General features: G+C 43.6%; 2 protein-coding genes across 6 annotated transcripts; one reads left to right on the forward strand and one right to left on the reverse strand.

Annotated features, from left to right (window-relative positions):
- Positions 1 to 1354: 1354 nt before the first annotated feature.
- Positions 1355 to 10741, reverse strand: CCDC32 (coiled-coil domain containing 32). 4 transcript variants are annotated; one of them, XM_067743229.1, is made up of 5 exons: positions 10586 to 10741; positions 8512 to 8767; positions 5659 to 5815; positions 2213 to 2366; positions 1355 to 2182 (listed from the first exon to the last, which is right to left on the reverse strand). In XM_067743229.1, the coding sequence occupies exons 2-4, from the start codon at positions 8753 to 8755 to the stop codon at positions 2228 to 2230; spliced, it is 540 nt and encodes a 179-aa protein (XP_067599330.1). In that variant the 5' UTR covers positions 8756 to 8767; positions 10586 to 10741; the 3' UTR covers positions 1355 to 2182; positions 2213 to 2227. The 4 variants fall into 4 exon arrangements, with proteins under 4 accessions (XP_067599330.1, XP_067599321.1, XP_067599340.1 ...); XM_067743220.1 differs by having other exon boundaries at positions 1355 to 2366; XM_067743239.1 differs by having other exon boundaries at positions 1355 to 2366; positions 8512 to 8762; positions 10586 to 10725.
- A 3468-nt stretch (positions 10742 to 14209) lies between these two features.
- RPUSD2 (RNA pseudouridine synthase domain containing 2) lies at positions 14210 to 18056 on the forward strand. 2 transcript variants are annotated; one of them, XM_067743260.1, is made up of 3 exons: positions 14210 to 14861; positions 16127 to 16423; positions 17115 to 18056. In XM_067743260.1, exons 1-3 carry the CDS (start codon positions 14235 to 14237, stop codon positions 17847 to 17849), a joined length of 1659 nt encoding a protein of 552 aa, XP_067599361.1. In that variant the 5' UTR covers positions 14210 to 14234; the 3' UTR covers positions 17850 to 18056. The 2 variants fall into 2 exon arrangements, with proteins under 2 accessions (XP_067599361.1, XP_067599370.1); XM_067743269.1 differs by having other exon boundaries at positions 14210 to 14678.
- The last annotated feature ends 8472 nt before the right edge of the window (positions 18057 to 26528 follow it).

Raw genomic sequence — 26528 nt, forward strand, 5'->3', positions numbered from 1 at the left:
TGTGACAAAGCAAGAGAGAGGCATGGACATATATACACTACCAAACATAAGGCAGATAGCTAGTGGGAAGCAGCCGCATAGCACAGGGAGATCAGCTCAGTGCTTTGTGACCGCCTGCAGGGGTGGGATAGGGAGGGTGGGAGGGAGGGAGACGCAAGAGGGAAGAGATATGGGAACATATGTATATGTATAACTGATTCACTTTGTTATAAAGCAGAAACTAACACACCATTGTAAAGCAATTATACCCCAATAAAGATGTTAAAAAAAAAAGAAACCATAGTTACAGCCCATTAGACTCCCTTCTGTGGAAGCCTGTCTCTGTAGAGGAGTGAAGTGAGAAGGCAGCAGAGATCTGGGGCCTTCCCCCCCACCCCCGCCCCACCCCGGGTTTTCACTCTGGGCTAAACATCTTTCAGTCCTAGAATTCCTTTTCAGTTCCTCTGAATCAACTCCCCACCTTTTCATATTAAGATTTCTGTTTCTTAGGTCGAAAATGGGAGGTAGGGAAAAGGCAAAGTTGGAATCCTGCCTGAATGACAGAAACGCTGTTTTCTGGTACAGAAACATTCTCTAACCACCCATGATCAGCTGCTCTTTGGGAGAGTATTTTCAGACCTTACTGCTTTTTTTCTTAAATTGTTGTTACTGAGGAAGAATAATTTTGTTTATCATGCAGGGAGAAGGAAAATCTTAGGTGTTTTTTTTGTTTTTTTTTTCCTTTCTAAGCCTATCCATCCATCTGAAAGCCATCAGATGGCTCTGTAGGAAGAGTGAGGTTTGGCACCTGAACCCCAGTCAGAATCCCTTGCAAGCTTAGTCCAGGGCTGGATGACTGTCAGTGTCTGGCTTGCTCAAAGTGTCTGGGGAACAGAGGGTCACTCTCTCTGTCAAAGGCATCCTACTAATAAAAAGCAGTAAGAATAAAGCTAACACCAGTAGTCAATGGCAAAACAAATAGGAAAACCCATCTGGAAATTACGACAAAAATATTCATATAATTAAGCAAGTATATAGAATCACCTGGTTGGTTCCCATCCTTTTGGACAAGGCAAAATTTCTCAATCTACTTGATTTAGAAATGAGCAAATGTTCTCTGAAGGTTTTTATGGCCACCTGCTCATCATTAGGGATTTGGAACCTATTACCCAGAAAGAGGCTCCACTGGAGCCATGACCTCAGAATCCTACCCTCAGGGCACCGAGGTTTGGCTTGTCAGAGGGCACACGTTAAAAACAGGAATCTGGCAAAAGTTACCAGCTCTCCTGCGTTGACATGCATTTGTGTTTACCTCCTGACTGCCTAGGAGTGTCTCTCTGAGAGGAATCAGGTTAATAGCACCACACACAGCTAGTCTGATGAGAAAAGTTTTATGTGGACAATACCAACTGAACAAGAACACCATAAACAAGGTAGGAAGCATAGGCTTAGCCAGGAAAGCTGCCGCAAGGAGTAGGCGTGGAATTATTCAGGAGTGGTTTCAAATACCAATATCATAAACACAAGTCTAATTTGGAACCTGGCTCTTTTTAAGTGCCAGAGGAAGTCAGGGGAGAAACCATGCATGAAATAAAAAATATACATGTATACACAGAAACACCTATATTTTCACACTTCTTTCGTTCATTTTCCCCACAAGAAACAAATCAGACGAAGGAAAAGCCCAGCCTCTTTTTCCTAAAGTCCCTATATTTATTATGGACTTGTTAGAGAAGCCTCAGATGGGTCTTGGATTCAAGGAAGCAGACTTCACTCTCTTCGGTGCCACGCATCCCTGACCATTTACCAAGGGAACGCGTGGAACACAGGTGGGACCATCCAGAAGAGGCGAGAAAAAATATGGCTCACTTAACTTATCCATTATACACAAGGGTATCAGTTTCTCCAAATACTTTCACACTTGGTCCTTCACTAGGTTCTTAGCAGACTTCTCACCTGCAGCAACAGAGCTCAGACAAGCTGTGAGACAGAGAGGAAGGCGGTATTTTGATCCAGCACCCACTGGGTCAGTCACTTTACCCAAGACAGTCACACGTGCCAGCCCCCAGCAAGTCCTCAGGGGCCCGCAGCTGCTTGCTTGGTGGAGTGGAAGGCTGGGCTTTTTCCCTCCCTAGATTTCTCCTTGCTGCTGCCGCTGCCGAGCTCTCTGCTGTTCCCTCTGGAACCAAGACAGCTGCTGGGCGTGTGTGTGTGTGTGTGTGTGTGTGTGTGTGTGTGTGTGTGTAATTTATTGTTCCACTGCTGCTGGCTCGTCCCCGGGCGCTGGCTTCTCAACCTGCGACTCTGGAGGAATCAGATACTGGACCTCCTCCGTACTGATGGCTACTTTATCTGGCTGGAGCCACCTCTTGAAATGTTCCAAGGTGCTAGGAAAGAGCAGGAGAGAAGGGTGGCTGCATCAGACCTCACTGGTTAATTACTCAATGATTATCTCAGTTACTCAAAGACTGCCTTCCCGCCCACCACCAATTTCTTCCTATAATTGTTTTTCACTGCTAAGGTGGGGAGCACAGATACTCCTCTGACAGCTGTGCATCCTGGCAGCTCCGTGGCATAATTTACCCCCTAGTGGGCACTTGGGCAACAAGCAGCACCAGGCCGCCTTCAAATGAATGCAGAGTCTCTGAAGGCTTGATGAGAACAGCTAAAGAGCTTATGCCTCAGTCCTGTCTTTTTTTCCTCAAAACTGGAGAGAAGAGAAATCGTCAAGGGGAGGAAACATTCAAATAAATACCAAATTATTAGTGAGGCAGAAACCTGAGCATCTTGAAATCTCTTATACCTGAGGTAGTCTGAGGCTTAATTATACTTACAGCACTTAGTTGTACTAAACACGATTTTTCGTGTGTTTCTGTTTGTTTAGTTCTTTCTACAGCAAGATGCCAAGATGGAAACATCTGAGTAGCAATGTCCCCCACAAAGGAATGCCACTATGCCAGGGGGCTCTTTTTTGTTTGGATCTGTGGGGAGGGGGAAGTGTCCCCCTCCCACCTTCCTTGAGTACCCAGGATATCTCCACCCTAAAGCTATTAGACATTCACGGTAAATTGCAAATGACTAGGAATAATATAAACCTCATTCTGTGCTCTTCAATAGCAAAAAATCGTAAGCCAAGAAATAAGGCCATAACCAGCAGATTTTAGACACCTAAAATGAGGGAATCATGTTGTGGACAGTAGGATTTCCCAGCCCATTGCTCCCTTGCCAAAAGCATGCCATAAGGAGGGTCACACATCTGGCCTTCACATACGTGAAGAACCACACAATTCCACTACAAAATGGACTGTGTTTAAAACATAAACTTTGAAGTTTGAAACCAACTGCACGTCTACTGTTTCCTGGCGCTTGTTCTGAACACTGATAGAAAGAAGCATTCCCACAGATGTAGGCTCAGGGCGACAGGTGCCCACAGCTCAACAGGTGCCCATAGCTCAGGGGACTAAGGTGCTATGTGGGCATTTAATCTTCATCTACCATACTTTTCAAAAATTGTTTCAATTATTTCTATAAGGAAGGGAAACCCACATTATTTTAGGTATTAATAAATACACAGAAACATAAGCTTGAGTCTTGGTGCTGATCTAATTTCTGAGAAGAATTACTATTTGAGAATTATGCAGGAGAAAGTTGTCTTTTCTTCTCAGAACTGGAGAGGAAGGAAATATTGAAGAGGAGAGAATATAATACCAAATTATTAGTGGCTCAGAAATCTGTGCATCTTCATCTTTTGTGTTTGGGGCAGTTTAAGGCTCAATTGGGAAAAGAAAAGAGTAAAATGTATATTATTTTCTGAACCCTCAGAGGGAAGCTGACCTGACCTTAGATGCCACACTCATTTCTGAAGGATCTGGGGGCACGCTGATGCAATATTTGAGATAATGTAAGTGAAAATACTTTGCAAATTAAAAAATAAAATGTAACCATGAAGTTCTATTCACATACTGTCCATGATTTCAGCAGCAGTATCTTCATCTGATACCATGGGACTCTCAAAATCAGTGTTAATGCTATGATGTAAACTTAGGTTAAGTCATATTCCCCTAAGACCTTGTGTTAAAATTCAGGTTTTTATTTCCCTCACTGATTTTCATTTTGAATAATTTCTTACTGAAGTTTAAAATTCTGTTAGGAAGAATAATATTAAGAAGAGCTAACACACAGTACTGACCCTGTGCCAGGCACTGTTCTAAGTGCTTTATACATAGTAACTCATTTAATGCTCATAACAACCCTATAAGGTAAGAGGTACTACTCCTGCTTTACAGAGCAGGAAGCTGAGGCACACACAGGTTACTCACCCAGAAACATACAACCAGTAAGTGGCAGAGCTCCTATCCCCGGTGTCAAGCACCATCCTGCTTTTTGTGGCAGAATGCCCTCTCCTCCTTTCTGCATCCAGCCCATCTGCAGATACTGTTCTCCTTTGGTATAAAACCAGACCCCAGAGGGAGCTCAATGGTCTTTCAACTCCTAAAGCACATTGTCACTTCCACTCATCTGGCTCTTTTCTTATGCTGCCTCGTTTTGTTAGGTATGTCTACATATATATTTGTCAGCTCTCCCCACCTAGTTCTGAGGACCAAAAAAAGGCTCTAAAACGTCTTTACATCTCCCCTCCATGCCTATGACATCAAGCACAGTGCCTTCATAGTAGATGCTTAAGAAATTCATTCATCTGGTCTACACAAATTTGAGTGTCTACTCAAATTTGACAGAAATATGACAAACTCTGTAAGGCAGTGGAGATTGATAGGTAAGAAGACTTGGTTCCAGTTGTTGATTGATTACTACTTTCTCAAGCACAGTGTGTACTTAAAAATGAAGACAATAGCTTATTCTCAACTCTGCTCAACCTGTGATCAAGATGTAGGTGGGGGGGGGGGCTTCCCTGGTGGCACAGTGGTTAAGAATCCGCCTGCCAATGCAGGGGATACGGGTTCGAGCCCTGGTCTGGGGAGATCCCACATGCCGCGGAGCAACTAAGCCCATGAGCCACAACTACTGAGCCTGCGCTCTAGAGCATGCGAGCCACAACTACTGAGCCCGTGTGCCACAACTACTGAAGCCTGCGCACCTAGAGCCTGTGCTCTGCAACGAGAAGCCACCGCCATGAGAGTCCACGCACGGCAACAAGGAGTAGCCCCTGCTCGCCACAACTAGATAAAGCCTGCACGCAGCAATGAAGACCCAACGCAGCCAAAAAAAAAAAAAGATGTAGGTGCGGAATTTGCTTTTTGGCAAAAATACTCATTCCCCGGGCTTCCCTGGTGGCGCAGTGGTTGAGAGTCTGCCTGCCGATACAGGGGACACGGGTTCGTGCCCCGGTCTGGGAGGATCCCACATGCCGCAGAGCGGCTAGGCCCATGAGCCATGGCCACTGAGCCTGCGCATCCGGAGCCTATGCTCCGCAACGGGAGAGGCCACAACAGAGAGAGGCCCGCGTACCGCAAAAAAAAAAAAAAAACTCATTCCCAAAAATCTGCCACTGGACTAAGCAAATAAAGCAACCTTACAAAGGATGATTTTAGCTCAGAAAAGCTGATGTTGATATCAACTTATATCTGGACTCAGATGTCGCTCTCCCTGACTTCTTTAGAGGAAGAGAAATGCTTTCAGTGAAATAGACCGTCACCTGGAGCTGGACTGAGAATCAATTACCTCTCATCAGAATCAAGTCCATCCACAAAGAATTCTGATGCTAACTTCTCCTGGAGGAACCGATCCCAGCATTCCTTCTTTGCTTGGGCCAGGGTACGAAGCATGTCCTTGGAAGTCACTTCCTGATGTAAACCTTTGATTCTTCTCAGTTTCTTCTCTAAAGAGAGAGGAAGTTGAACTTAACAAGGAAAGTGAGTATGAAACAAAACTAATCTAAAATGCAAAATGCCAGACTTCCCTCGAGGTCCAGTGGTTGAGACTCTGCACTCCCACTGCAGGGGGCACGGGTTCAATCCCTGGTTGGGGAACCAGGATTCCGCATGCCGCACAGTGCGGCCAGACAAAACAAAACAAAGCAAAGATGCAAAATGTCAACTTAAAAATTCTCTCACTGATGAGTACAAGCACACTCCCTGAAAAAGAGCTCATTTTTTTAAGGAGGACAAACCTACATTTTTCTTTTTCCATCCCAATGCCTTCTCTCTGCATTGTACCAAATAACTGTTAAATTGTTTAACCCCAGAAAAGGAGTTTATAGGTTCTCATAAATAAATTGATGGCACGGTTTCTTTGAAATCACAGAAGCCCAGCAGGTATCTCTCTAAGAAATGCTTGTTTTCCCTGGCTTGACATGTGTATACTATTTTCTTTTTTCAACTCCTGAAAATAGTCTCTCGGAGGAGTAAATGGCTTTTTTTGTTACAGTGTCATAAAGTGGTTTCCAAACCTCATGAGAAAGAATTAGATAAAATGAAGAGAGATTCGTTGGTTCATTAGACACAAAAATTGACTTGATGAGAACTCAATAATAAGAGACCTTTAAGATCTCTATGTGTGATTAAGTTCTTGATTAAAGAAAAGGAATCTCCCAATGTTTTTTTTGAAGGTTGTTCTGCTTGTGGCCTGGATGTTGGAGCCTAACAAAAACAAACATCTTGTAATCCCTGTGAGAGTGATCCATTATGGCTTCCTGGTGATACATGTTTAGTTACTCTTCTTTGCATTTTAAGTATAACTGATGAACAGACAGCCCCTTTAAAAGAATACAAGTAAGGGTATCACCATTTGCCTTCTGCCTTAATTTAGTCTTGCCTCTAACTATAATAAATAGGTAAATGATGACTTTTTGGAGGGGAGGGGTGGACATCAAGCCCACCAATAGAAACTTTATGATTTGCAATCTTGTTTTCATTTCTAAACAAGCCGCATCAGCTGGAACCCACTGATCAAAACAAACACCTTTTGTTGCTACAAGTTACCACCAAAAGCTCACCCATGGAAAAAAAAAAAAAAAAACTACAGTTGATAAATGTTAAATATTTGAGAAGTTTTTTTCTCCTGGAGGATGGGTAAAGGATTATGTATATCTCAGGTTGAACTGGCTAAAAGTTTTTAATTGTTGCTCTTAGTGGATTCTCTGATATAAGTTTATTTGGCAATAAAAACAATCTTTATGTTGTCAGGCCTTGATTGTCAAGGTGGGAGGTAGTCTTTTGGGCTGGAAAAGGTCTTCCCCTTTCTGAGGGTGCTGAGTCCCTGATCAGATGTGATCAGGCAGAAATAGGTGCCTTGCATCCTCCAAACCCGCTTGCCATTATCTTCCAGACTCTGCCAAAGGCAACAGGAATCCCTCTTATTTTCTTCAGGGGAGGACATTTTAATCATCATCTTTACTGAGTTTAGAAAAGATCCGTGGAGTTTTAACTTTCTGAACCAGTCTTCACCAATCAAAAACATCACTGAATCCATGAAAGTTTCTTATATGCCCTGGGCACAGAGCACCAACAAGACGAAGGATCTGGTTCTTCAGCTTCCTAAGACTGTGGCTTCTTCTCCTATCATCATTAAACAGATATTCTGACTACAACAGAATTGGTAACCTCCTCGGCCATTGCTGCAAGTATTACTATACTATCTCTGGTGGCTTCCCAACAAATTTCATATTACACCCTCAGCTTTCTCATTAGCCATCATTCCACCTGTGTTTTTCTCATATTTTTTTCCTCCAGTACATCATTAACCAAATTCCTTCTATTTTTCCAAGAAATTTCTTAGCAATCATGTAAACTCTATTCTGACTCTTCTTTCTGTCCTTCCTCAAATGCTTCTTCTTCCTGAATTGCCTTTCCTTCCTCAAATAATTATTCTCAGGTTTGGTTTTGTGACATATTGATGCATCTCATGGATGTCTAATAATAAAGGTTAACTCAATTCTGAAGATTGGCAATCACTGCCCAAGACTGATATTTGTCTTTCCCCTAGCACGGGACAATCTGAATCTCTTTCCTGTGTTAGGAGTCTCTCTAAATACTTAAGGAAGGCCACAGGACAGGGCAGTGAAGATGTGTTCAGGAAATATTTAAAAACTAAAATGGCTAACAAGAGGCAGAATGAATTTTATGTCAATATACTCCCATCCCAACCATCAATCTATTAAATCTATTTCTCAAATTGTAGCATCATAAATCCACATGTAGCTCTGGGACCATGACCTTCTTCTTTCAGGATGCATAAGGTATGACACTTTGGGGTTATCTGAATACATGGGCCACCAAGAGTGAACAAGAGTGTCCTACAGAATGCCAATAAATAAAGCAGAATTGAGATGAAACAGTCAGAGGCAGGAGATGACAAAGACTGTTAAGGGATGTACAAGGAAAAGGGGGCTCCTTCCCAACAACCAACCTGAAACACCCCCCCTAGAATTACATCTGACAGATACATGTGGTAAGGACAAAAAAACAAACAAAAAAACAGAGAACAGAAAACCAGGTTTGATGTAACAGAACTTCAACATGCTTCCTTAAAACCACCAGCTTCTGATTAAAAAAAAAAAAAAGCCATCTAACTTACCTAGAGATGCTAAATACACTTCTGAATCCTGTAAGGGAGCCCAAGGCTTTACAGTTGGCTGCACAGCAAAGTCTGGGGCCTCCCTCTGGCCTGTGCCTGCAGGGTAAGAATCCATAAAGGAGTCTGAGAAAGCATTGCTGGCACTATCCTCTTGGTCAGGATGTGGCAGACAGGAACAGATTTCAGCCCAAAGATCCGGGCCAGGTCTTGTAGTTGTAGAGTCAACGTTCTCAAACATTTTCATTTGGAATCTGAGCTGAAAAAACAGAAGCTCAAGTGAATAAGGACTGACTTAGGAAGGAAGGTAATAGCCTTTTATCAAGTTTCTCTTAACAAAATTTAAAATGTCTTCTATTACATTCCTATGTTATAGAGAAATAGATGACAAAAGGGTAATTAGGTTCCTCTTCTGGCTCTGCACTCAGGTTGTTTTCATAATGAAGTTTGTCTTTTAAAATGGAATTTCTTTTTTTATTAATTAATTAATTTTTGGCTGTGTTGGGTCTTCGTTGCTGCACGTGGGCTTTCTCTAGTTGCGGCAAGTGGGGGCTATGCTTCGTTGCAGTGCGCGGGCTTCTCATTGCAGTCGCTTCTCTTGTGGAGCACGGGCTCTGGGCACGTGGGCTTCAGTGGTTGTGACACGTGGGCTCAGTAGTTGTGGCTGGTGGGCTCTAGAGCACAGGCTCAGTATTTGTGGCGCACAGGCTTAGTTGCTCCGCAGCATGTGGGATCTTCCTGGACCTGGGCTCGAACCTGTGTCCCCTGCATTGGCAGGCAGATTCTTAACCTCAGTGCCACGAGGGAAGTCCCTTAAAATGGAATTTCTATAAGCCAGACACAAAAGGACAAATATTGAATGATTCCACTTATATGAGGTCTATGCAGTCAAACTCATAGAGACAGAAAATAGAATGGTGGTTGGAGGCGGGGATGGTAATGGGAGTTACTGTTTAATGGGTACAGAGTTTCAGTTTGGGAAGTTCTAGAAATAGATGGTCGGAATGGTTGTACAATAATGTGAATGCCACTTAACAGTACATCTATAAATGGTTAAAATGGTAAAATTTATGTTATGGATGTTTTAACACATATACGCACACACACACAGAGGAATTTCTAGGACATTTCCAGTGAGGACAACCATTCTGCACTTTTCTCCAAATATCTCCAAAATGCAACCACTCTGTCCTCAGCCAATTAAATTCTGTTTTCAATAGGATACAGACTAAAGGCCCTGCACAGTTCCATATACAGTACACCAGGATAATAAAAATGCTGCTTGGTGAAAACTGTCGGAGAGTACTGTCATATGCAAGACTCATGTGCTCATTACATGGTGACGCTGGGCTATACGGCTCGTGTTCTTATTTTAATAGAAAAATGGAAAGACAGACATTGTCATCATTTTACAGATGAAAAAACTGAGGATCATGAGGGTAACTTGTCAAAGGCACGTTACTGATACAGAGTGAATCCCTGATTGGAAACCAGACCTGTGACGCTCCAAAAGCCATGTTTTTACCCATTATCACTCTGCCTGTTTGGGACTCTATACTGAAAGTAGCCTGAGCAGAGCTAAATGGGAAGGGCTACCCACAAAGCCCGGGGGCTTTCGTAACTATCTAATCTAATAGGATGAACTGACACCTTCTTACAGGAGGGACCTTTGAGATTAGGAAGGCTGCCTGGGAAAAGGTCTGAATAATTCCAGGAGAGAGCGCCCAGCCAGCGCAATGGCCCGGAAGTAAAAGGGCCAGATATGTGACGGAGTCCCTGTATGAACTGATGCCAAGGGTCACAATGAGGCTCCACCCCTATACCGAAGTCGTTTGAACCCACCCACACCAAAACTTTGCTAGCATCAGAGCCCTGGTCCCCTGGTCCCCCGGTCCCCCGCAGGAAGTCCATACCAGCGCGGAAAACCCTGATGTCCAGATCTCGGGCCTCAGTCGCTCAGGCCTCAAGGACTGGCCAGGAGGGACGACTGAGGCCCCGAGGCACCTCTGTGGTATCTCGGAATGCGGCCGGAGCCGGGGATACAAAACGCTGGGCACCCCCGCGCCTCTCCACCTACCGCAACCGCCGGCCCCGCAGCCCGCAAACGCTCAGCTCAGTTCAGTGGCTGGCAGCCTGGGAGAAATAGGGAGGCGGAGTTTCTAGGTGACGGATCCCTGGAGTCCTCCAACCACCTCCCAAACTGGCCATGTTCTGTGCGTCAATTGGTCGAGTGGAGCTCAGCAGGGTAAGGAAGCGAGAAGCAGAGGGCTAGGAAACGATGGGCGGGACTGTTGTTGCCTGGAAACGGTGGAGAACACGCCCTGGGCCCCAGTCTTCCCAAGGGCCAGGTAGATTCGGCTCATATCAAGTGCGTTACAGCCGCGCGGACGGCCCTTTCCACGTGGTTCCTGCTCAGATAGGGAAGCCCAGTTTCCAAGGCCTTGACTTTTCTTGGTTACCTGAGCAAGTTAATCTCCTCGGCCGTTCTCTGGGCTGCTGTTTGTCCCCGAAAATTTCAGCCCTTCGATACGCAAATTAGAGGACTTCTGCTCCTCGAATGGGGTTGGAAGCGATTACTTTCCTTACTCTCACAGGAGATCCAGGTCCCGTTCACCAAGTTATGTAGCTTTCCCACATTCATTTAGTCAATAGACATCAGGCTCATGCTGTCTTCGAGGCATTGTGTTAAGCGGGAATTCAAGACAGGTAAGACTTGGTATGTGTCCCAGCCTTAAAGCTTAGGAGGAAGCGCCATGGAGACAGACAAGTTGACAAATAACATCAAAGAGTTATAGAGGATATGACGGAAGTGTGGCCAGAGTACATAAAGGAGAGAGTGGTCATGGGAAATGTGTGTCAGAAACTTTTTTTTTTTTTTAAAGGAGATGACCTTTGATATCCTTCAGGGGTTATCCGTTCGTTGAGATGCAACCCTCCCAACCTGATCCCCAATTTCCAGGGCAGGTTACTGTCTCCCAAAAGACACATGTGAAGAAAGACATCAGCCAACCATCTGTAGAAGTAGCTTGGCTGAGGGTATAATCTCTAGATGTGTCCAAAGCCAATCAATGTGGCTATGGTGGTAATAACTACCACCATGTGAAAGGAAACTACAAGGTACTCTGTTACATTTATAACCATTCTTAGAATATGCAAACAGAAGGAAGTGGAAAGCAAGAAGGTTAGAAAACAAAGGAGCAAATAATAGGCAAGATTTTGGCAGTGCTTATTCACAGGGAATATATGAGGATGGGCGGATCCATAGAGTCCTCCAACTGCCACCCGACCTGGTGACACGAATCTGGTAGCATCTGATTCATAGAAAGGATCACTGTCATAGATTTATGGGTGCTTCATTGAGCTGCTCCATGGCCTTTCAACTCACTTATGAAGTTTTCTCTAATTTCCTGCTCACCAAAAAAACCTCTTGATTTCATATTTGGCCTCTTACATATCTTGATACCAGGATGAGGGTGCCTTTAACAGTAGGCACAAACAGTGGCTGCTATAAAATTGAATACACCTTTTAACTTAAAATTACAGTTGTAAATTTAAAAATGGTCACCCTTAGCGATTCATCTGTGTCCTTTGAGTTTAATTAGTGTGTGCACTGAATAAATCCAAACCAGATCCTGGACTTGCAAAGCTGAAACCATAAGCCCTGGTGATCTCCCCCTCCCCAAGGACTGTTCACACTGGGAAGCCACATGAGGGCAGTCAGCATCCCTCTATCTTAGTCTCTGTTTTAACCACAATGTGATTAGCACAAATATGTTTTATATTTGTTTCCTCAACCAGCCTAGGCCTTCACTGAGGTCAGGAACCATGTCTTTCTTACCTCTGTATCTCTAGAGCCAAGCGATGCTTGGCAAATGTTCAAAACTTGTTTGGTGTCTGAATGTTTAAATTAGAACCCTCATGGTCAAAGACCACACTGAATTGGAGCTAGACCTTGTGATTCACTCTTCAGTCCCTTCTCCAAGTTGCAACCAGGGTAATCTTTTTGAAATGGAGATTAGATCATGTCACACACACACACACACACACACACACACACACACACCCCAGAAACTCTTTCCCATTGCTCCTAAATTAAAGACTTAAATCCTTATCACAGTAAGTTAGGTGGAGTTCTTAGTTCAAACTATAGAGCTCATTCTAGCCAGTTTAAGCAGTAAAAGGAATTAATTAAAGCTGCTCTGTACAATAAAATTTCTGTGATGATAGAAATGTTCTGTATTTGAGCTGTCCAATAAGGTATCCACTAGCTTCATGTGATTATTGAGCACTTGAGATGCAGTTTCTGTAACTGAAGAACTGAATTAAAATTTTTTTTCATTTTAATTAATTTAAATAGCCACAGGTGGCTAATGGCTATTCTATTGTACACCACAGTATTAAAGGATATTAAATAGTTCACAGAATCTCAAGATGGACCAAAGAGTCAGACTTGGGGTCTATACCCACTGAGTAAACCTCAGTGTCCAAACCTCACTGAGGGATTTCTCAGGGAGCACCCCAATGCCATTGAACATAGACACTGCAGCTGGGCACTGGACACAAGAACTTCCCCCACTCTTAGTCCCCCAAATCAGATACCTCCAATGCTATCTTGTCAGACATGTATTCCACACTGTGCCTGCTTCCTCTGCTATATGCCTCTGAACCAAAGGTTCTGCCTGATCAAAGGAGCCCAGGTGATGGATGCCCAAGTTGCAAGGGAGGCTGGGAAGGCCAGTTTCTGAATTCCACCTCTTGGAGGCAGTACTTAATGTGGGAAATTCCCCACACAAGAGTGTTGAGAAGATGCTGGATGTCCAAAGGGTACGACAAAAATCTACTTTGCGTGGTCTATAAAAGTCCTTTTCAAACTTTAATATGCAAACAGATGATCTGAGGATCTTGTTAAAATGCAGGTTCTCACTCAGCTGATCTGGAGGGAAGGAGGAAAAAGATTCTGCGGTTCCAGCAGTTGTTGCCCATGTTTCTAATCCACAGACCACATTTTGAGTATTTAAAAAAAAAACAACGTTATTGAAATATAATTCACATTCCATACAATTCACCCTTTTGTCATGTGGCTGGTTCTCAGAGGCCTTGGCTTCTCTTGATTTGGATGTTTCTGAGCCTGTTCTCCGGCTCTCTTGTGAATCCTATGAGGCACTAATATCCTTTCAATAATTCCGTCTCTTATGAAGTTAACAGAAGTTGGTTTCAGTACTTTGCATTTAAGAACTCTGACAAATACATCTTCTGATCTACTTGGAGTTTTTATCTCAGGACACGAGCATATGGGAGGCAAATGGGAGATCTCTAGTCCTTCTCATGCTGTTAGGGAGAAGGACAAGTGTAAAAACATTGCTTCTGAGATGTGTGTGCTTAATTACATATATAACAGCTTTATTGAGTTATATAAGTCACAAAATATACCCTTTAAAGTATACAACACAGTGCTTCTTGGATATTCAGAGTTTAGCAATCCTCATTTTGTTTTGTTTTGTTTTAAAATAACTTTCAAGAGTCTTTCCAGACTCAAGGGACGTCGAGCATATCTACATGGAATCTACACTTAATGAATCATTCTCACAGCCTCTCAACTCAACTCATTCTGCTCACTCCTTCACTCCTATTCTTAACGCAGTCCCGCCTCGGCACTAGGCGTCACTGATTGGTTGGTGCCGAGTGACGTCATCAGAGCGCGACATGGCCGCCGCGGTTGGGTGGTCATGTGGCTGGGCGGCCGCGTGTGGCTCCAGGTTTTTGGGCGAGTGTGCTTCAACCTCCGGCGTCTCACCTTTGACAGGACTTGGGGTGGCCGTAGGGGCCCCATGGCGGAAACACTTTCGACCAGGGCCGAGGCAGCTAGCGGGCTGGGGGCTCCGGCTCAGCAAAATGGAGATGCGGGTGGCTACGCGAGGGGTGAGCAGCCCCCAGGGCGCCCGGAGCCAGCGGGCCCAGGAGTGGAGCCGGCCCCGGGGGACGCGACGCAGGCCGCAGGGAGCGGGGAGCAGGCCGCGACTGTAGGCCCGGGCCCCGGCAAGCGGAAGAAGCGGCGGGGAGCAACCGGGGAGCGCGTCGTGCCGCCCCCGAAGAAGCGGCGGGCAGGCGTTAGCTTCGGCGATGAACACTTTGCCGAGACCAGCTACTACTTTGAGGGCGGCCTGCGCAAGGTGCGGCCCTATTACTTTGACTTCCAAACTTACTGCAAAGGCCGCTGGGTGGGCCACAGCTTGCTGCACGTCTTCAGCACCGAGTTCCGAGCCCAGCCTCTTGCCTACTACGAAGCCGCGGTCAGGGCAGGACGCCTGCACCTCAACGAGGAGCCAGTACAGGACCTCAGCGTTGTGCTCAAGGTGGAGTCCTCATGGGGCCTGCCCAAAAGGGGGCAGGGTTTTATTTCATAGTTACTAGGGCATAGGTACTGGAGTAAAATCGGGGTAATTCTGAAGCGTTCTCATTTTCACTTGGAACACTCTTTTAGCGCCCCATCTCCGCAGGTAGACAGCCTGTATGCTTAAGAACTCAGCCCACTTATCCCCTCCATCAAGGCGTCTTCGGTGTTTCCAAGGGACAGAAGTTGTAATTCTCATAGCTCCTTTTACGCACTGTCTTGTGGCACTGGTGCTTATGACTTTCTACCTTGCGTTGTAGATCTCTATACAAATAGTAATAACCGAGACTATCATTTATATCTCCTGACTGTGTGCTGGGCACAGAGTTAAGCATTAGGTACTTTAACATTTAATTCTAATGACAAACTTGTGGAGTAGATACTGCCACCTCATTTTACCTGTGAGGAAGCTGAGAAAACTAAGGTAAACCTCACAGAGGTAAGGTAACAGTGCCACTTCCAACGCCTGTGTCCTTATAACTTCTGCTTAAATTATTTATCACAGAGCCTGATAAGATAGAATTGTGAAATAACAGAGATTGAGACTAGAATTGTCTAGCCCAGTGCTTTGACTCTTTAAAATTCCATCACAGCTGAGGTACCAGACACCCTTGTTATTAACACTGCCTCACCATAGTTGTGAGGGGATGCAAGGCATTTGGAGAGTGAGTGGTTTGAATCCCCTCTCCCATCCCAGTTTTGAGAAGCAGAGGTCTGGACTGACCCTCACATTTTACAAATGAAGAAACTGAGGCCTGGAGAAGTTAAGTGACTTTCCTTAGAGCATACAGTAGGCCTATAGCAAATCCAGGTGTAGAGCCCAAATCTCTGGACTTAGAGCTTGGTGTTTGTTCAAGGTCACAATAAGTGATGATTTATGGAGGTTTTTTTCCTTTATTTTAGAAAAATTTACTTTTCGAATATAACTTTGTGGTAGAGAAAATACGAATAAGCAGAATAACAACAAAAATCCATACTCTTACCACCCAGGGATATCACCGTTAACATTTTGTGTATATCCTATGAGTTTTTCAATGTCTGCTATCTACCTGTATGTCTGTGTTTTTGAAAAGTGAGACTACACTATGCACACTGCTTTTTCTGTTTAAGGATGTACTGTGACCATTCTTCCATGTCAGTAAGGAAGAGGGGAGGAAGCTGTGTGTGCTGCTGACTGATTATAGGTGGCTGGACCCTGGGCTGACTGGTTGCCTATGTCATTGGCAGGACAATGACTTCTTACGGAACACAGTGCACAGGCATGAGCCACCAGTTACAGCAGAACCCGTCCGCCTGCTAGCAGAGAACGAAGATGTGGTGGTTGTAGACAAGCCTTCTTCCATTCCTGTCCACCCCTGTGGCCGCTTCCGACACAACACGGTCATCTTCATCCTGGGCAAGGAGCACCAACTCAAGGAGCTACACCCATTGCATCGGCTTGACCGCCTTACCTCTGGGGTCCTTATGTTTGCCAAGACAGCAGCCGTCTCGGAGAGAATTCATGAACAGGTTCGGGACCGGCAGGTGAGCCAAGCTTTTGCCTCCTGCAGGCCACCTTCTGACCTCATGAATGCTCTGTGTTGAAAGGGTGTCACTGAGTTCTAGATCTGAAGTGAGCCTTCGTGTTTATCTGGTCATGCCGCCTATCTTCAGGAAGGTCAACACCTAAAGTGCCAGAGACAGGTTATTATCTCTCATGTTTCAAAAGATCTTTAGAGATGGCATATACTGCCTCTCAGTAATATGCTGTTTTGAAGATTTAAAGTGCTGACAGGCTGAGCAGGGTTTTTAAGACTGTGGTGAGAATCTACTTGGTGGAAAGAATTCTGGATGGCGTTGGAAGATGCTTGGGTAGAAGAGTTAAATGGTGGTGATTGTGGTCTTGAGACTTGTAATTCTGGATCTGATTGTAATATATTTATTGTTTACTGTATACCAAGCTCCAGTACCAAGTACGTTAGAGCCCAGCTGACTGAATCCGTATAATAGCCCTGTTGGTGTAAATGCTTTTCTAATCAAACATTTTCCAGACAAGTTAATGGGATTTAAAGAGGCTAAGTAAGTAATGTGCCTAGGATTGCGCAACTGGCAAATGGTGGAGCTGGGGTTTGAATCCTTTTCTGTCTGACACAGGTCCATTGTCCTCACTGCAGAGGGTTTGGGCTTCATGCGTTTAGGCTTTGTGCTGACTTTCTCCCTCTCCCCTCCTGTGTAGCTGGAGAAGGAGTACGTGTGCCGGGTGGAGGGGGAGTTCCCTGCCGAGGAAGTAACCTGCAAGGAACCCATCTTGGTGGTGTCCTACAAGGTAGGGGTATGCCGTGTAGATCCTCGGGGCAAGCCCTGTGAGACAGTGTTCCAGAGACTGAGCTACAATGGCCACTCCAGTGTGGTACGGTGCCGGCCACTCACAGGCCGCACCCACCAGATCCGAGTCCACCTCCAGTTCCTGGGTCACCCCATCCTCAATGACCCCATCTACAACTCAATCGCCTGGGGCCCCTCCCGAGGCCGAGGCGGCCACATTCCAAAGACAGATGAGGAACTACTGCGGGACCTTGTGGCAGAGCACCAGGCCAAACAGAGTCTGGATGTGCTAGATCTCTGTGAGGGTGACCTGTCTCCAGGACTCCCAGACTCTACAGCCCCTTCCTCAGAGCTGGGCAAAGACTGCCTAGGAGAGTTGGCTGCATCTGCCCAAAAGATGGATGGAGCAGTTGAGGCAGGCCCTCAGGATCTGGACACAGTGCCCTTGGCATCAGGGAAGGCAACGGAAATCGATGTCGTGGATCAAGAGACAGACCCACTCTGTGCAGAGTGCCGGCTAGTGCGACAGGACCCCTTGCCGCAGGACCTTGTGATGTTCCTGCATGCCCTGTGCTATAAAGGACCAGACTTCGAGTACTTTTCACCCATGCCTGCCTGGGCACAGGATGACTGGCAAGAGGACTGAGGGCTGTGGCCAATGGAGGGATTACTTCTCAGACTGGAACGGGGATGGGCCATGAAGTAGGAGTTGACCACATGGGGTGGTACTCAGACTTTCTCAGGGGTGAGATTGGGCTCTTAAAGGACCTGCTCATACTTGCTACCTCCTTCCTTCTCCCTCCAGCTAGAGTTTGGGGACTTTTTGGTTTGTAAAATAGATCTCTTTTTCTAATACCTTGTGTGTCTGGTTTTCTTACTAGTCTTTTTGGTTTTTTAATTGAGGTAAAGTTCACATAACACAATTACCATTCCAAGATATACAGTTTAGTGGTGTTTCATACATTCACAGTGATGTGCAGCCATAACCTCTTAATTAGTTCCAAAACATTTTCATCACCCAAAAGGAAACCCGTACTCTTTAAATAGGTAATCCCCATTTCCTCTTCCTCCCAGCCCCTGATTCCATTCGTCAACTTTCTGTCTCTATGGATTTGCCTATTCTGGACATTTTTTACAAATGGAATCACATAATATGTGACCTTTTGTGTCTGTCATCTTTTGTTTAGCATCGTGTTTTCAGGGTTCATCCCATTTTGTTTTTTTGGCCACGCCATGTGACATGTGGGATCCTAGTTCCCTGACCAGGGATCAAACCTGCGCCCCCGGCATTTGAAGCACGGAGTCAGCCATTGGACCGCCAGGGAAGTTCCCTGAGTTCATCCAATTTATAGCACACATCAGTACTTCGTTCCTGTCTATGGCTGAATAATGTTCCATTGCATGGTTATAAACCACATTTTGTATATCCATTCATCGGTTGACGGACATTGGGTTGTTTCCACCTTTTGGCGGTTGTGAATAGTGCTGCTATGAACATTTGTATACAAATTTTTGTTTGAATACATGTTTTCTGTTCTTTCAAGTACATACCAAGGAGTGGAATTGCTGGGTCATATGGTAATTCTGTGTTTAATTTTGGGGGAAATCACCAAACTTTCCCACAGCAGCTGAACCATTTTACATTCCCACGGGCAATGCACAACGGTTCCAGTTTCTCTGCATTCTCACCAACACTTGTTATTTTCCATTGTTTTGATTGTAGTCATTCTAGTGGGATTGAAGTATTATCTCATTGTGGTGTTTTTTTGTTTGGTTTTTTTTTTGCGGTACGTGGGCCTCTCACTGTTGTGGCCTCTCCCGTTGCGGAGCACAGGCTCTGGACGCGCAGGCTCAGCGGCCATGGGTCACGGGCCCAGCCGCTCCGCGGCATGTGAGATCTTCCCAGACCGGGACACGAACCCGTGTCCCTTGCATTGGCAGGCGGACTCTCAACCACTGCACCACCAGGGAAGCCCTCTCATTGTGGTTTTGATTTGCATTTCCCTTGTAACTAATAATGTTAAACATCTTTTCATGTGCTTGTTGGACATTTGTGTATCTTCTTTGCAGAAATGTCTATTCAAATCTTCTGCCCATTTTTAATTCAGATTGGCTTGTTGTTTTTGAGTTATAAGAGTTTTTATGTATTCTGGATATAAGACCCTTAAAAGATACATGATTTGCAAATATTTTCTCCCATTCTGTAGGTTGTCTTTTCACTTTATTGGCAGTGTCCTGTGATTCACAAAACTTTTATTTGTTTATTATTTATTATGGTAAGAACACTTAACATGAGATCTACACCTTAACAAATTTCAATGTGTACAATACGATATTGTTAACTGTAGGCATGGTGTGGTACAGCATCTCTGGAACTTAAGTATCTTGCGTAACTGAAACTTTATACTTGTTGAATAGCAGTTCCCCATGTCCCCCTGCCCCCAATCCCTGGCATCATCATTCTACTCTCTGCTTCTATGTGTTTAACTATTTTAGATACCAGGAAAGAAAAACTCATTTTCCTTTACTCACAGAATACTCTACTTCAAATATTTGGTGGTTTCCCCACATCAAGCAATTCTCTGACACAAGCTGGGTGTCCTACACTGTAACTCATCTCTGACACCATCTACCTGGAGATAGGGTCAGATGCCACAAGTTAAGGACTTGGTCCCACAAGACTTTCCCCAACTTCAAATGCCAATGGCAAGTCCAGATTGTTACCTGTGCTTCTGACCCACTGTGAATCAAAGGTTCCCACAACCGCCTCTTCAGGTTCAACCATTTATTAGAATGGCTCACAAAACTCAGGAAAGCAGTTTCCTTACTCAATTACTGGTTTATTACAAGGGATTTTAAAGGACAGGAAAAACAAGCAAGATGAAGAGATACACAGGGCGAGGTCTGGAAGGGTTCTGAGCACAGGAGCTTCTGATACCGTAGAGCTCAGGTGTGCCACTCTCCAGCATGTGGATGCCTTCTTGCTCACCAACTCGGAAGCTCTCTGAACCTTGTCATTAGAGATTTTTAGGGAGGTTTCATTACCAAGGCATGACTGATTATATCATTGGCCGTTGGTTATTAAGTCAAACTCTAGCCTTTCTTTTCCAGAGGTTGGAGTTTGATGGTGGTGCTGGAAGTTCCAGGGTTGGTTCCTCTGACAACCAGCTCCCATCCTTAAGGGTTTTCCAAAAGTCACTGCATTAACATAAACCTTTTTTTGGCCGTGTGACAGGGCATGCAGGATCTTAGTTCCCCGACTGAGGATCCAACCCGTGTCTCCTGCAGTGGGAGTGAGGAAGGGGCATATTTTGGGGTGACATTTTGGTTTCCCTCAGCTGGATCATATGGTATTTCTGCTTTTAATTTTTTGAGGGCCCTCCATAGCGGTTGCACCATTCTACAATTCTATCAATGCACAAGGGTTCCAATTCTCTACATCCTCTCCAACACTTGTTACTTTGGTTTTTTGATAGTAGCCATTTTCCTCACCCAAAAGGAAACCCATACTCTAAATAGGCCATACAAATGGCCAACAAGCATATGAAAAGATGCTCAACATCAGGACAATGCAAATCAAAACTATCAAAGATATCACCTCACACTCATTAGGATGGCACATACTGAACAGTAGTGTGGGTGGAGAAACACATTGAGTTTATATGCTTTTAGTGGTTCATACTGGTTGTTAACCACCTACTATATGCCAGACATTATTTAGTGCTGGGATACAGAAATGAATGACTAGGCTCTGCCCTGATAGAGCACATATGTTTAAGTGTGCAAAATACAAAGGGAACAGTGGACATATGGCATAATTCAGTCTGGAAGTGCCAGCACTGATTTCCCAGAGGAAGAGGCGTTTAACAATGAGTTAGAATTTGCCCAGTAGAGACATGAGAAGGATTCCAGGTAGAGGGGAAATGTAAGAGAAGGCAGGCGTATTCCAGAGCTAGAGAAGATGGAGGCAGCACCCAAGGAGAAATGTTTTGGGGACTTTTGGCCCTCTGGTCTCAGTGTATGATTCACTGTCACTGACTATGGAAGTCTTTGCATGGCTTGTATTTCAACAGGGCGCTCTGAACTACAAAGCATAGAAACAGCCTGGGTAAGACAAGATTCACATCGATCTGAGTATCTGCCCAGCTTTGTGAAAACTCTTATCTCTTTATCTTATGAGCCAACCAATTCCTCTTATCACTGAGACCCTCCTTAACTCAGGAGCTCTGGTTTCCTAGGACTGGCAAAAATCAGATGCCTGGTAAAACTCATTCATTCAGCAGACATTTGAGTACCAACTGTGTATTAATTTTATACCAGACTCTGTTTATATAATGGTGAATAAGATAGATATGGTCCCTGCTCTTATGGAGTACACAGTCTGCAGTGTACAACATGATGTGGGGAAGACCAGTAAACAGTTAACATACAGGGAGGTCAATGTTCTGTGTGATGGGAGGAGGAAGGGGGCAGAGGCTATCTCCATACCTAGTCTGTTGTCTTCCAGGGTTCTGAATGGGAACATTAACCTTTGCCCATTTTCTTTCCCTCTCTAGTCCTGTTTGTCTTATTCGCATTCTTTTATTCAGCTTCAGAGGTTCTTGAAGTAAGGACACATGGATGGGCTTGATAGGGTCCCTGGATCTCTTGAAATTGTATGCAAAATTTTCTGTATGCATATTTTTTTCTGAGGAGTCTATGTATTTCAACAAATCCTTCAAATCTGCATTGTCTAATACTAGCCATGTGTGGTGATTTAAATTTAAATTAATTAAAATTAAATAAAATTTAATATGCAATTATTCACTTGCACTAGCCACATTTCCAATGTCCAATTCACTTGGTCTATTGCACAGCATATGTGGAGAGCACTTCTATCATCACACGAAGTTCTATTGAGCAGCATTACTTCAGTCTCTATTGAAAACAAAAATCCCTGACTACCATGACTCCACTAGTCTGCAGACACTTAAGAAACAGGGGTTTTGTGTGCGTGTGTGTGTGTGTGTTCGTGCACATGCATGTGTACTTCCACCTTCCACATGCTAGTCAAGTAATTGGTCTCTGTGTCAGTCAGTTACTGTGCTAGGTGCTAGAACAGTTGTACAGAATCTGTGAAAAAGTTATTGCCCTTAAGGAGCTCAGGTTGAATCCAGTTGATCTTTCCTCTAGTTAACAGTTGGCTGGACTTGAATGTGTTTTTTTCCCCTTGTAAAATGTTACCCTTTTTATTTATTTATTTTTAATTTATTTGTTTTTGGCTGCATTGGGTCTTCATTGCTGCGCACGGGCTTTCTCTAGCTGTGGTGAGCAGGGACTACTCTCATTGCGGTGCGCGGGCTTCTCATGGCAGTGGCTTCTCTTGTTGCAGAGCACAGGCTCTAGGCACGCGGGCTTCAGTAGTTGTAGCACATGGTCTCAGTAGTTGTGGCTTGTGGGCTCTAGGGCCCAGGGCCAGTAGTTGTGGTGCATGGGCTTAGTTGCTCCGTGGCATGTGGGATCTTCTCGGACCAGGGCTCGAACCCATGTCCCCTGCATTGGCAGGTGGATTCTTAACCACTGCACCATCAGCAAAGCCCATGGTACCCTTTTTAAAAATTTAATTTTTATTATAGCCCCCTCTCCTTACCCCTACTCTGGAGGTAACTACTATTAATAATTAAATGGTCTTTTTATGGACTGTTTTCTCGTCATAGATACATAAATCTATCTGTATTTTAAAATAAAAATGGGATCATGCCTTACAAATTTTTCTGCAAGTTGCTTTTCTCTAGGACTTTTAAAAAATAATAGCTGCCTTGTGTTCCATTGTGTGACTACACCATACTTTAATCCATCCCCTATTGTTGAAATTTTAGGTATTTGCAGTTTTTCATTATTACAATCTATAGTGAACATCCTTATATCCTTTCACACTTGTACACGGTGCTTCTGTAGAGCAAATTTTTAGTATAATTGCGGAGTTGATAGCTTTAAATACTGATTGATAGGTAATACCATACTACCCTCCAAAAAGATTAAACCAATTTACATTCCCATCAGTAAGTAGTGTGAGAGGTAGAGGCAAAGGCAGCTGAATGTAGTGACTGAAACGGCTGGTTAGGCAACTGCATTTTCAAGTTTGGCTTTAGTTCCAGCTGTGTGTTGTAATCATGGGTTTCCCAGAAGGTCTGTATCTCTCAATGGATGACCTAGGTTTGCTTGGGTTAGTCTTGCTCCCAAAGGCTTAGTTTAGAGAAAATGGGCTCATTTCAAAGCCTCTTTAGGCTTTGGATCACTGGTCCTCAGGACTGAGGATTTTCTAGAACACAGAATTACTGAAAACATATTATTGAATTATTGAAAATGGAAGCAGAGCAGCTTAATGAATGTGACCAGGTTTGGGATGGATAAGTTTATTGGAGTCAGAGGTATCATCACCAAGGCACTCATTCTGCTTAGAACACTGCTTTGCACATGGCAAACAATATTGTTATGATTATGACTATTGCTTTCCTCCCCTCCAAACCCTCTGTGTACCCTCCTTTTCCTTTCATTTGAAGCTTGTCCATATTTTCAAAACTGTAACATTTTTATCAGCCATTAACCACATCAAAACAGTTAAGAATTGCCTACTAAAGTTGACCAGTGATTCCACTTGTACCTATATACCTAGAGGAAACACTTGTATATGTACCCCAGAAGGCATGTATAAGAACATCCACAGCAGCATTCTTTTTTTTTTTAAATACATTTTATTAATTTATTTGTTTTTCGCTGCCTTGGGTCTTCGTTGCTGCGTGCGGGCTTTCTCTAGTTGCGGCGAGCGGGGGCTACTCTTTGTTGTGGTGCGCGGGCTTCTCAGTGCGGTGGCTTCTCTTGTGGTGGAGCACGGGCTCTAGGCACGCAGGCTCAGTAGTTGTGGCGCACGGGCTTAGTTGCTCAGCGGCACGTGGGATCTTCCCGGGCCAAGGCTTGAGCCGGTGTGACCTGCATTGGCAGGCGGATTCTTAACCACTGCGCCACCAGGGAAGCCCCAGGTCAGCAGATATTTTGTTGCTCTTCTTACCTGTATTTTTGTTGAAATTCTTTCCCCTTTCTTTCCTCCCCTTCCCTTCCTTCCTTCTTTCCTTCTTCATCTTTTTCACTTCCTCCCTCCCTCCCTTCCTTCCTTTGCCAGAAATTCTTTCTGTTAGCAAAGCAAAGAATGACTTGGTTGTGATATACTGTATGCAGTTTCACAGTCAGATATGATATTCTATGAATGGGACTTTAAAGGTCAGAAGTACCCTCCCCCCTTCACTATCACTTACTTTAGAAATAATATCCTTTGCAGCTCACAGCTGAGCAGCCTAGCACGTGAACAGGAGCACAAGCTCTGGGGCCAGGCTGCCTGTTCAAATCCTGGCCCTTCCACTTATCATAGCTTTGAGCAGGTTACCAATTTCTCTGTGGTTCACTTTCCTCAGGTTTAAAATGAGGGTTTTATATATATAAATGAGGGTTTTATATATATATTTATATTTATATATATAGCAGCATTCTTATAATAGCAAAAAACTGGAGACAACTGAAGTATCTGTCCATAAGACAATAGATAATTATATATTCAGATAATTGTATAATAAGCAGCAGTAAAAATGAATGAATTATATGGATAAAACAGTGTTGAGTGAAAGAAGTCACAGAGGAATGATTCCATTTATATAAAATTCAAAAACAGACAAGACAAATATATATTCCTAAAATGTTATATATATGTATGTATGTATATGTATATATGTATATTTGGTAAAGAAAAGTAAAAGGATGAATAACACAATATTCAGTGAAGTAGTTTTCTCTTTGGTGGGAGGATGCGAGCAGGGAGGGGCACACAGGAAGCTTCAAAGGTCCTAGTAATATTCCATTTCTTTAGCTGGGTTGTATATAAATTGTACTGGTTTTATGCTTTTAAACTATACATACACAATATATTACATGTATGTATTATATCCTTGTATGTATAATACCTTTCAAGGTAAAAAAAAATTTTTTAATCGTTAAAAGATCTCTCTCTTTCTTTTTTTAACCTTTGGTTATCTCTGAAATAGTGATTCTCCTGGTCACCCACTGCACAACTCCCAAGGTCTATTTGACCTCCATGCAGCTGGTGGGTACCACTCCCAAGTGCCTCGGCCATGGGTCGCTTTCACCAGCGATGGAAAAAGAGCACCATATGTCTGGAATTTTGGAGACAGTAATGATAAGCAATATATAATAATTTGCAAAAGTGACTGACCACTTTAATATGCCTTAGCAGATTCAAATAATGCTTCTTCATCATAACAGAGCTGAGAGATCTAAAAGCAGTTTAGAGTTTTGATATTCTAGATTTGGCATTCTTTCAGACACAAAGAGAGCCCTGTGCATTGCATTTCCTAACACTTTATTAATGTGACATCTAGACACAAAATTCTTGAAAATACTTCATTAATTCAGGTAAACAATAAATGATACAATTTTCTGGTTCCTTTTTCTTGTAAACTTTCCAACATTTGAAATGGAGGAAGAATAGCTTTATGTTTCATCCTAAATGCTAAATTGTCCAGAATCAGAATTGAGGCAAAATTATAAGGATTAAGAATTTTACAAGCAAAGGAATGTTAAAAATTGCCAGAAAATCACCAGAAGCTAGAAAAGAGATGTGGAACAGATTCACTCTCACAGCCCTCAGATGGAACCAACCCTATTGACACCTTGATCTCAGACTTCCAGTCCTCAGAGCTATGAGATAATTTCTGTTGTTTAAGCCAAAAGAAAAATAAAACTAAGTCCTACATCATGGGCTAAAATAAAGGTTGCCTCTGTTACTTGCTGGGTTATACCAAAAAAATGATTACTGACAGTCATTGAAAGGAGAGTTGATTTTAAGTGATCCTTGTAGTGAGTACATAGAAACTACTGTCAAGGAGCTATTTCAGTTTTCTGAAAGCAAAATTTTATTTTAGGTGTCAAGTTTCTATATTATTCAAGTATTTAAAAATCAGAATTTAAAATCTATATCTGTATTAGCTATCAACAGAAAGTTGATCATTGAGATGACTTGGAATTGCTACTGGTCTGTTGTTATCACTCAGTATGCTGTCATAATTCAGAACAAATATAGCCTTCATTTGTCCGTCGTAACTTTCTAAGCATTAACTGAAGGCATCTGATCTAGAATTGATAAATGTAAATTAAAAGATTCAGGTAAAAATACTTAAGAAAGTCAGAATCTTTGAGAAAGCCAGAGGGGAAAAAAGTGCTTAGAGTCAATGACCTTTTATTTAGCCCAAAGAGAAATATGAAAAACTTACTACTCCAT

Source organism: Pseudorca crassidens, chromosome 1, assembly GCF_039906515.1.
Source record: "Pseudorca crassidens isolate mPseCra1 chromosome 1, mPseCra1.hap1, whole genome shotgun sequence".
NCBI lineage: Eukaryota > Metazoa > Chordata > Mammalia > Artiodactyla > Delphinidae > Pseudorca > Pseudorca crassidens.